At 32.7% G+C, this 12,034-nt stretch overlaps 1 protein-coding gene across 5 annotated transcripts in view; it reads left to right on the top strand.

Moving 5' to 3' along the window:
* PCLO (piccolo presynaptic cytomatrix protein) overlaps window positions 1-12,034 on the top strand; it is a 354,626-nt gene that overhangs the window by 141,120 nt on the left and 201,472 nt on the right. For all 5 annotated transcript variants that reach the window (XM_045827052.1, XM_045827055.1, XM_045827056.1 and 2 more), the window contains exon 4: window positions 9,609-10,682. In XM_045827052.1, the coding sequence (XP_045683008.1) occupies window positions 9,609-10,682 (1,074 nt within the window). The remainder of the gene's footprint in view (window positions 1-9,608; window positions 10,683-12,034) is intronic.

Raw genomic sequence — 12,034 nt, forward strand, 5'->3', positions numbered from 1 at the left:
TGGGTATAAGATGATTTATGAAAGTGGAGAAATGGGAAATCAGTACTTGTTCAGTACTCTTCTGTCATACCCATTTTCCTTCTGGTCATAATAAATGCACTGTCAAACTTGTCGCCCAGCCTAGCATGCTCTTCTCTGTCTGGCTAACTAACACTGGTTCTTCCTGTTTCAACTCAGTTGTCACTTCCTCTAAAAAACCTTCCCTGACTCTCATTGTCACCTCCTCTACATGAGTTGTGTCTTAATTGTGCTACCAGAGCACTTTCTGCTGACTAATTATAAGGATAGTCACACTTTATGTCTTCTTTCCTGCTATACCTTGGACTCATAATAAACAAGTATGTGTTTAATCTTTGTATTAACAGAACCCAAACAATGTCTGGTGAAACATGTGGAATGATAATTAATAGAATGAATTAAATAGTGTGGCATCTCAGCTTCTCTAGGAATAAAGGTTTTTACAGTAGTTTTAATATATGCATTAACATAAAAAGCATACAGAACATTGTCCTAGTTTAGTTACATCTTAATCAGTTTTTTTCCATTTTAAAAACTGGGAAAGAAGAAAGGAAAAAAAATATTGACCCTCATTCTACAGTAACTGTGTTCACGAAAATCTAATGATTTGATTAAAAATGGCACCTGCAAATAAATTTCTACTTTAAAACTGATCGTTGTTTGAAGCAATATTCTAACATGGAACGTGAATTTAATTCTAGAGTTTCTTCTTAATGTGTTTAAAGATTATACTTATCACGTAAAGATGAAGTAATGTAATATACATCATAAGTAATTTTTAGGTATGTGTACCTATTTATCACAAGTAGAAAATTCTTTATAGTCTGCTAGGCAGGTCACTTGAGAGAAAGTACAATTATTGCAAAGATGAGAGAAACAATGAAATAATTGAGAAGGAAGTATATAAATAGAGTACTTAGTTCAATTCTAAAAAAGAGACATATCTGCCAACCTTTTTGAGATATGTGTTATTTAACTTTAGTGCAATATTTGGCAGTGTTGCCTGTCGCTTTCTTGAAATTCTCATATTTTTTCTCTGAATTTACCAATAACTACTGGTTTTCCTCCCAATTTCAAGAATGCTCCTGTTTAGTATGCTTTTCTGGTTTTTGTTCTTGTCAAAATTGAGCTGTTTTCCAAGAATTCACCCTTTGCTTTCATATTTTGTATGTCATTTCTCTAAAATACCACCTCTAAGTCTGGTTTAATGCTGTTCATATCTTTAAGGTCTAAATTTATGGTCTCATCTTTGCGATCTGCCACTTAATAGCTTTAGCTATTGAGGAGCATATATTTTTAATTTCCTCTGTGTAAGAAACACAAGTATAGAATACTCTTCTAGGATTGCTATGAGAATTAAATGAAATAAGCTTATTCACTGGCTCCCAGAAGCCATTCCTCTTCTACTTTTGAATCACTAGGTTCCTTATAAATTAGAACAGCTTTTCATGGCAATGCCAGTTTCCTCATTCGGTCTTCTGTTGCCACCTTAGTCATCATGGGAGCTTGTAACCTCTGCAGTGCAGTGTCATTCCTTTAGGGACAACTTATTCTCTTCAAATGGAAGTAGCCTAGGGAGGAAGTTATATACTAAATGGAAATCAGCTATCTTTTAAAAATGGCCATTCTGTGTTATAGTTACATTTTTCACCCAAGTGCACTGTGCACAATCAAAATCAGTGTTGATTTTTTCAGGTGACATTTTTTTCATCAGATTCTTTCAAAGATGGCAGATTCTACCATGCCACTTCTTACAGCTTGGTGACTGTAGTTAATAATATATTACATATTTTAAAGTTGCTAAAGAGATCTTAAATGTTCTCATTTCCAGAAAAAAAGTTTGTAACTATGTAAAGTGAAAAAATGATAACTAGACTTATTAGGGTTATGATTTCATTTATTTATTTTATTTATCCTATAAAATGTTTTATAAATTTTATTCAGCATGCCTTAAATATCTTTCAAATTCCTATAGCTTTGTAATCTTGACAGATATAAAATCTCTCTGTGATAAAGTGCATTAAAATTTTCAAAATAAATCTTGTTTTAAAATTCACACATTACCTGTAGTACTAACTAGTGACTATATTAGACTTAAAAGATTTTTTCAGCTTTGATGTAATTATTAACACATGCAAAATCAATACATACCTCTTGTAACAGGAATATAATTAATTAACTACATAAGAGAAAACTCACTAGAACTGATTATATAAAAATTGAATTTGATATTCATATAACATAAATTATATATTTTTATGCTAGATTTACAACATATAAATATCAGTCTAAAATGTAGTATACTTGAATTAATCACAAATAGAAATACCATGAATCCACAAATAAGCCTTCCCCATGAACCTTGTGATTTTGCTAGAGCCAAGTTAGCTAAAGTCAACACATCAAGTATGTGTGATGAACCATAAGTTTAGTGCATCATTGGTTACTAGTGCAAAATAGCTTTCTCCTTAGAGTAGAAGTTATCCTTTATACTTACTGGTGGGTTTTCAGTTATCCTATTGCTTCTTTCTGATTGAGCCCAAATTAAGTAGATTACTTAGTCACTGTAGGACCTGAGTCTCTTTTGCTACCTGCTATTTAGAGAGGGTGGGGGAGAGAGAGAGAGAGAAAAGGAAGAAATATATTATGGAAATAACCCTATTTAGTTATCCATGCAAATCAATATATATTTTTGCATAAATATAAATGTATATTTATTTGTATATATATATTTCTAAAAAGAAACAAAGCCTCTGATTTTCTTCAAATTCTGATAAGGTTGTGTTAACACAATAATTTAGAGGTATTTGAATTAAATCGTGTGTATTTAAAAGTTATTTATATGATGTAATTAAAACATCAAACACTCTAAGATTACTTTTTTTGTTTAGGAAAATACATATGAACTGTGATAAGAAAGTGGCTAGAAAAATTATACTGATTTAGTCAAAGAAGAATGGACTGAAAAAGAGTGTGAACTAGGAGGATGCCATTCTAATCCCAATACAGCTTTAAACCTTGGTGTAATATACATGATTTCAGTTAGCATGTTTTTATTATGGAAAATTCTGTTAGTGTAGTTTACATTATATAGAAATTTACATTTAAAGATTCAACTAAATGAAAGAGAGACTTCACGTGGATAGGTAAGGGTGTGAGGATCTTACAGAAATACTCATACACGTAACAGATGAATAGGGACAAAACTGCTGATAAACTTAGACCTAGGAGTGATAACCTCAGTATAAGCTGCTAACACTATCCAATATTTTATCAGATTTTTTTTTATTGATTCTACAACCAAATGCAGGTTCAGTTGCCTACTGCTTCAAAAGCCAGTACTTTGGAGATAGGTGCTCATGAAAGGAAAGAGGTTTATTCAAGTACCAGTCATCTGAGAGGATGGGGGACTCTGTTTCAAAGCCCATCTTAGCATCTCAGTGCAGGCAGACGTTTTTTATAAGGAGGGAGTGGGGAAGCAGAACAAAGAGATCAAAGGGAGGGGCATGAAAGGTTCTCTGCATGCAGACCAGCACAGTCCATTCTGATAAGACCCTCAATATTGGTCAAGTGATGCCCTGGTGTGTGTCATCCTGGTTTTTGTCATTCTGGTTTTATGGATGAAGGTCAGCACATCTTCCGGAGCTGGGATGCCTGGAGGTTGGAGTCTGTATCTTTTGAAGTTAGTTCCTAGGATTCTTAAACAAACATGCTCTTCATCTATAGCTACATGTTAGTCAGAGTCAGCACTTACAGACACAATGTCAAAAGGTGGGGTGGATTACATCCCCACTGTTACAATTCCTACCCTTCACCTTTAGTAGTTCCTTGAAAATTAATATTTAAAATGCCTTTTTATTGTAGTTTTCATATGAATAACTGTACCCTAATACATTCTGATATAATTGTTATAACTACATATGAATTGAATGAGGATGAATCCCAATTATTCAATTATGTATTTTGGATATGAGTTAATTTTGTTTCAGTGATTGTATAAGGTACAAAAATACTAAGGAAGCTCTATATTCTAGTCAAAAAGAGCATAATAAGCAAAGGACCTGATACATATCCCATTCATTTTAAAGAGGCACAGAGTAAGAATAGCAGTATCACTAATATGTTATTGTATACATTTGCAAAGTGCAGTCTTATGACTGATCACAGATTTCTAATACATGATTGTGTAGTCTGAACAACTGATTGTGTAATCTGAAAAAAGTGCATCAACTGTGAATTCAATCCTTTTTCTTTTCACAGACGACAAAAGGAAACACTTTAGATATTGCATAAGCAAACAAGATGATTTTCAGGGTGCAAATTGAATTGTAAGAGTCTGTGGGTCTGCAATAAAGAAAATACCCTAACACCAAGACTCTAGGTGACACTGATACAAGTAACAAGTTGTGGGTAACACTGCTCCCCAATTTTTGGACGAGTCAAATAAGTTGAATAATGATTTCTAAAAAAGATTGTCAGTGTAATTATTTCTCAGCTTAAAAGTAACATTCTGAATTATAAGCAAATAAACAGAAAAACAAAAATCTGTGTAAAAATTTGATTGTTGACTCAAAAGCTTTATAATAAATAGCTAACTCAATGGTATTATTCCCTTACAGACTTCTGAGCAGGGACCACCAAGTCTCTGCTTGAATACCTCTGCTGATGGAAATTACATAAACTTCCAAATCAGTTCAGTTTGTCTTTAGTGAAATTTCATGTTAAAATGTTATTAAATTTTTTAGGTACAAATACGCATGCTAGGGTAAGTTTTGCAGCCATCACTTCCCTAATTTTAAGTCTAATGGCAAACTTTCAACCTGCTGCAGGTCTTATTATCCTTCTTCTGAAAAGATACTTGGGAAAATAAAGAGGCAGGCCAGAAGTTCTGAGATTTTCCTTAATGGCATTGTTGCTATAGTTACAGCTGAAATGTTTTATAAAGCAAATTGCTTATTGATGGAAAAATGCTGAGTAGCACAGCAGCATCCTTTTTCTGGGTTTTTATTGCCTTCATTTCCCACTCATCTCTTAAGATTAATGGATTTTTGGAGCGTTATTTTGTTTTGAACAAGCCCTCATCATTTGATGTTAAAGTAAATGTATTTTGCTAACATGTACTAGCTGACAAACGAGTATGTTCTAGGGTATTATGATCAAAGTGGAGTTACTTCTTTATTAATATCAAAACACTGAATAAAAATGTGTAGTGTAATATAGAGTGTTCTGAGTTTATTTAATACATTTAATAATATAGGTGAAATATACATTTTATTATGTTTTATACTATTAGGAGATAAGTTACTATGAGTATACTGAAAATAAAATATTAAAGACACAAAAACAAATGGAAATGGTCTAAGAGCATACGTAATGATTACTAGTATGTTAAAAAGCCTATATAAGCATTTGTATTTTGTAATTTTATGTATTAAGCAATATAATAAAAATGCACTCACTATATATAAATTATACATAATACCTTATATTATCTATAATATGTATTCTTTTTATTGTATCACTGTCTTTTATAATATTTCAAAGAGGAAACCGTAACTTATTTGATATTTAACTATAAGGCAAAATACAAAATAGTGGTGTATTTAACAATTGCAACTGTTACATAAGAGGTTAATGCTATCTCTGATAAAATCTTTTCAGCTAGTTAAAGTCATATGGCAATGATACATTATGCATTTAATTCTTATATAATTTAAGGAATCTTGATAAATTTATCTTCAGATTACAACTGGACTAGTAACATGAGTATTTAATCTTGTGGCTATTAAGTAACTAGACGTGCAGATAACATTTTTTGGACCTACTATTTATAATACTTTTCTAATTAAATTCCTGACTACCTTGGTACAAATCTTTGGGATTACTTTTGGTTAAAAATGCAAAATTGTGAAGCACAGATTTTTACATTGTCTTATGTATTTATACAGCATTTCCCAAATTACTTTTGTAAAGCAGATAATTGTAGTCATTGTATTTGTGTTTAATGATGATATGATAATGACAGTGACTATATGGTCCAAAATGAAATTTTATTTTTACTCATGTTGATTCATGGTGTTTTTCTCATTTCTACTTTTGATTTTACTTTAGCCTCTGTCTTTATCTACCCTCTCTCTTAATAAGCAAAATTTAAATGTACATGTTTAGAGAAATACCCAATTTTTGGTGTGACTATAGTCTCCCCCCTTTCAATTTCTTACTGACATTATAACATTTTCTACTGAATGTGTTGGCATCCTGATTTTGGTTCTAGGGCTGCAGAAGGAAGAGACACATAGATGAGACAACCCATTCAGCATTTCTAATTGGTGAAAAAATACCCCTTTGGGACTTACAATTTATGAAATTTCTTTTTTTTTAGATTTTATTTATTTATTTTTAGAGAGGGAAGGGAGAGAGAAAGAGAGAGAGAGAGAACATCAATGTGCTGTTGCTGGGGGCTGTGGCCTGCAACCCAGGCATGTGCCCTGACTGGGAATCAAACCTGCGATGCTTTGTTTTGCAGCCCTCGCTCAATTCACTGAGCTACGCCAGCCAGGAATTTATGAAATTTCTTATGTTCTAAATTAATTCATCAGACAGTCCTGTTATATCCATCACATCCTTTTCATTTTCCTTATTTTTTTAATGTATATTAAGCTGCTTTTTACCCACATCATATTTCTTCTATGTTATGTGAGTTCCTTGGTGGAATAAAACTTACAGACATACTTTTAAAATGATATATGTACTCCATAGATATAAATAGAATATAGATATACAGAATGGGTGCATAAGTGAATTATGCTGTCATAATTATTTGACATAATGGTAACATCAGTTTCCAAATTAATTTTGGTGACAAAGTGCAAAGTCATAAGAATTAGGCCTTTGCCTTGTAATCTTTCTCAGAATGCAATTCAGTCATGCAACCAAGCAAGTAAAGCAACATCACTTTAAAACTATTACAAAATAGAAATGATTAAGTATATTAGGTTTAACTGAATATACTACAGATTTTAAGCAAAACATGAATTTGAACTAGCCATCGAAACTCTAAGAATAATATCCTTTACTCTTAGATTTGCACTATTGCCTTCTCTTTGCCTTGAGACCTTAGTAGTGTGTGGGTTATCATTGCTTGTATGTTTACCAAGCATTATTTTTAAATCGTGGGGATGAGATGTTTTATTTGACATAATAGATTAAATAGATTATTCCTTTTATCCTCCTATTTAAACTTCAAATGTATGAAAATAATGAATATACTATATTGAAATAGTCACTATGTTTATTGCTTTAACACATTTACCTTTTAACTGTGTACCATTGAGCCATGTACCATCATGGTATCATATTCTATAAGTAGTAGGAAATGAAAACTTTGTAAGAATAATTTGTCTCCAAAACTCAGATAAAATAATCACATTTTTATAATTGACAAAAATTTCCAATGTAATTAAACCTGTATTTCTGGTATACTAAAAATTTTGTTATTCATATTAGAATATGCCTTGGATGGAAGTGCATAACACATACCTGAATTTAGTTTTTGAATCAGTTTAACAAAACTGCATAGTAATTCAGCTATTTGTGTCCATGTTTGTTTTAAAAAAAAAATCAGGCTCTGAATGAAGATTTCTGAAATGTGGCTCAACCAAGTAATGGTTTTTAGAACCACAGCACAGATTAAGATTGATTTTCTGTAGGTAATATGGAGGCATCTCCTACAGGGACAATTCCACACAAGGACTGGAGCTTTTAGTATTTGCTGTAAGGGATCAAAATAGTTTCCTTCCCAAGACTTTTATATAAAGTTATTACATAAAAAGTCCACAATTCACTTCAGAGCTACTTAAGAAGCAAATTAAGAAGGGAATTGGTACTAGGTGATCATAAACACAAAAAGCAAATTAATTTATCATACATACTAATGTTTTATAGACCGCATTTTACTGAAGTTAAATAATTGAATTTTGTCCGTTTTAGATCAGTAAATAAGAATTATAATATCTTACAGATTTCAACAGTTATTATTAAGCAACATTTTTATGTCTTTAAAGCAATTGGAAGCTATAGTAAGAAATGAAACATGTCTGATATTTTAGAACAGTAAGTGATTTTTGCCTCTAAGTAATTTAAGTTATGCAACTGAAAAGTGATCTAGTGTGAAAAGCAGTTTGAAATTGAACTTCACAGAAGACAGTGCAACATATTAATGCATTTCTGTTTTACATGACCCTCCAACTGCGTACTTTACAGAATAAGGACTCATTAAATAATAACAATTAGAAGCTGAATTTTTAGCCTTTACTTTATAACAAGTATAATGTAAGAAAAAGCACAACATATATCGGTACGGGAATTTTATTAGTCTAACATAATCTATCTCTTATGTGATTATTTGTTCATGTTATCAGAGAGTAGTTTTAAGTCCTTAGTTTGCAACAGAATTAATCAACAGTTTATTGAAAAGGCGTATCTTCCTTCTTCTAGACAGGGATCCTGCTAAAATAGTTTTGGTGTAATTCCCAGGAATTTGATTGTCTAAGGGCATGATTCGGCACAGGTAGCCCATGAATTACACTGAGGAGCAGAGATAGATTGGATAGTTTTAGTCAGCAATTCAGAAAACTCAGGAGATAAAGGTATCAAACTATTTGAACCTGTGAATGCTTCTTGCTCAATTGAATGGGAAGTGTGAATATTTTTTAAAAGATTTTATTTCTTTATTTTTAGAGAGGGAAGGGGGAAGAGAGAGAGAGAGAGAGAGAGAGGGAGAGGGAGAGGGAGAGGGAGAGAGAGAAAGAGAGAGAAAGAGAGAGAAAGAGAGAGAAAGAGAAAGAAACATCAGTGTGCGGTTGCTGGGGACTGTGGCCTGCAACCCAGGCATGTGCCCTGACTGGGAATCAAACCTGTGACGCTTTGGTTCTCAGCCTGCGCTCAATCCACTGAGCTATGCCAGCCAGGGGAAGTGTGAATGTTTTTAAAAATCAAGTTTTATTTTAATCTAAAAGCAGGTAGAGAATTATGCCTGATTCTTGAAAACTCTTAATGTACCTTGTAAAATTCTGCTGTAGTAGAGAGCTATATTTGACCCAAGTCAGGAAATAGGTGATTATAGGCTAAATCCTAAAAACAAAACACAAAACCTTTTGATTAAATGAAAATTACTATGAAATTTAATAGTTTTTGAATAAATGTATGATAGATATACTAATTTCAAAGATACCAAGCTTAAAAAGTTAGTTATATTTGGAGCAAATGGAGATTTTTCTCACATACACACACACAAGAAAGAAAAGAAAGGGTATTTATCTGGGTCCATTTGTAATGTTAAAGACTTGTTTTCTTTTTTTACAGTGAAGAAAGTGAATTATTCATCTTTAAGGATTTCTCATATTTTTTATTTCAAATAGTCTTTTGCAATCTCCTTTAAAAATCACTTTTTCATTGATTTAGAGACCAGTGATCCCCCTTCTCCATATACAAAAAAGAACTAGATATTGCCAAATTTTAACCTTGGTAAATGCACCAAAACAAACTGCATTATATTATAATTAATCTGTTCAATACTGTTTTGTTTGCAGATTCAAGAATGGCTTTGTTTAAATTGCCAGACCCAGAGAGCAATATCAGGACAGCTTGGAGACATAGACAAAATGCCTCCTATACCATCAGGACCAAAAACCTCTCCTATACCTGTCTCTACAGAACAATCACCTCAGAAAACAGCAATACCTGGTCAAGTAAAAGTTAAAAAGAAGGAACAAGAAGTAAAAACAAAAGGTGAAAAAATCGTTCCAGAAAAAGTAAAAGAAACACCTTCCATTGAAAAAATGTCCCCTAAGGTAACCACCGATCAAAAACAAGATGAGAGTAAACAAGAAAAAGTCAAAGCTTTAGCCCCTCAAGAAAAAAAGGCAATCTCTGAAGAAAAAAAGCCACTTTCTGAAGAAAAAAAGCCAACCACTGAAGAAAAACGACCACCTCCTGAGGAAAAAAGGCCACCTCCTACAGACAAAAAGCCACCCCTTGGAGAAAAAAGGCCACCTTCTGAAGAAAAAAAGCCACCTCTTGAAGAAAAAAGACCACCTCCTGAGGAAAAAAGGCCACCTCCTGGAGACAAAAAGCCACCCCTTGGAGAAAAAAGGCCACCTTCTGAAGAAAAAAAGGCACCTCCTGAAGAAAAAAGGCCACCTCCTGAAGAAAAAAAGCCACCTCTTGAAGAAAAAAGGCCACCTCTTGAAGACAAAAAGCCACCTCCTGAAGAAAAAAGGCCACCTCCTGAAGAAAAAAGGCCACCTCCTGAAGAAAAAAAGCCACCTCTTGAAATAAAAAAGCCAGCTCCTAAAGACCAAATGCCAACCCCTCAAGAAAAAAAGTTTCCCCCAGGAGCAAAAACATTAGCTCTAGAGGAGGAACAGAAACATGAGTTACTTAAAACTCAAGTACAAATCAATGAAGAAATGCTTGAAGGCAGAATGGCTCCACAGGCAACCCAGGAAAAGAAACCATCACAGATGGAGAGGGAGGACTTAGCATCTGGAATGTTTCAGACTCTGCCTGAGGAAGATGATGGGAAAACTGAAAAAATAAAAGATCAGCCACAGGCAGTTGGCACAGCAAAGCCTGATCAGGTGGAACCTGGGAAAGAAAAAACAGTAAGTTATTTTTTCCTAACTTTGCACAGTCTTAGGTATATAATATACTAATTTATATCTAAGTACACAGAGTGCTTAATGTTAATTATATAAGTAAAATCCTCCAATTAATTGTGTTTTCATAAAAGTGTAACAGTTGTTTGCTAAAATGAAGAGCTCTGGTTTTTTAGAGAGCTTAATCTAATTTAATAAAGCATAGATATAAAATTATTTTTCTAGCTTTTATGTCTATCAAATAATTTATCCAAATTCTATAGTGTGATGAAGTTTCCTTTTTAAGTTACTCTTTTTCTCTCCACTATGAACATAAAATCAGTATCCTCCTTTAAAATGAAATAATGTGTGTTTTTGAGTTTCCATTCACTTATCTACTTGGTTAAATGAGTCAACAAGTTTTTTTCTCATTTAAAAGCCTTTTAAGTTGTGTTTAGCCATAATGTTATATAACAGTGATTGTAAAAAATGTGGAAAAGCTTAAGACGTCATTTTTTTTCAGTATTTTTACTGAATTCAGTAACATTTTAATTAGTTCATTCTGTTCGAAGGTTTGTTGTGTTTAATACTGTAGGGTTGTTCATAATCTAAACATAATCTGCAGTAAAATGTACTTTCTTCTTCTTTAGTAGAAACTTTTAAGAGTCTGCTACCTTTTCCAATATTTACACCAGCAATAAACTCATTTTTAGAAGAACTTTGATTTTTCAGATTACAAGAGCTCTTAAAATATATCTGGTTGAATAATTTTAATTCACAGATATAACAGTGGCTTGCAGGAAAATGAAATGATTTATTAGTGTTTAAAGTTAACATTAGAATGGATAATCCATCCAGACTCTGTTTAGTTGTTTTTCATTGTGGTTTGCATTTTTTAACATATGCTTACTAACATACCTCTAGTATATGATGCATACCTCATTAAATAAATTTTGATCTTCTTTTGTTATATAAATGAATTTATCAGAGTCAGAGAAAGCAGATGCCCAGATATGTTTTCTCTACATCAATGACTGGATCTAATCACTACCACTAGCAGCAGCAGTAGCACCACCTACCCATAGCTAACTATTTTTCAGACCTCGATGCTTTTTACCATTTTCCCTTTGTGAAACTATCCTTGGCTTTCATGACCCTTCTTTTATTGTCCTCTCTCTTTCTGATAATCTCATATGAGTTCTTTGATTATGGCTATTGCTTTTACTTTCCCAGTCTCCATAAGGTGAGATTTTTCTTTGAGTTCTGTCTCCTTTTCTCTTAGAGGAGTCATATGAACAATTCCTAAACCCAGTTGTGTACCTTGGCCCTTTTAATTATCAGACCAGCATTTTCAAATACTCAATAAATCATCCCACTTC

Source organism: Phyllostomus hastatus, unplaced genomic scaffold, assembly GCF_019186645.2.
Source record: "Phyllostomus hastatus isolate PE091 unplaced genomic scaffold, TTU_PhHast_1.1 phas_scaffold_78, whole genome shotgun sequence".
NCBI classification, from domain to species: domain Eukaryota; kingdom Metazoa; phylum Chordata; class Mammalia; order Chiroptera; family Phyllostomidae; genus Phyllostomus; species Phyllostomus hastatus.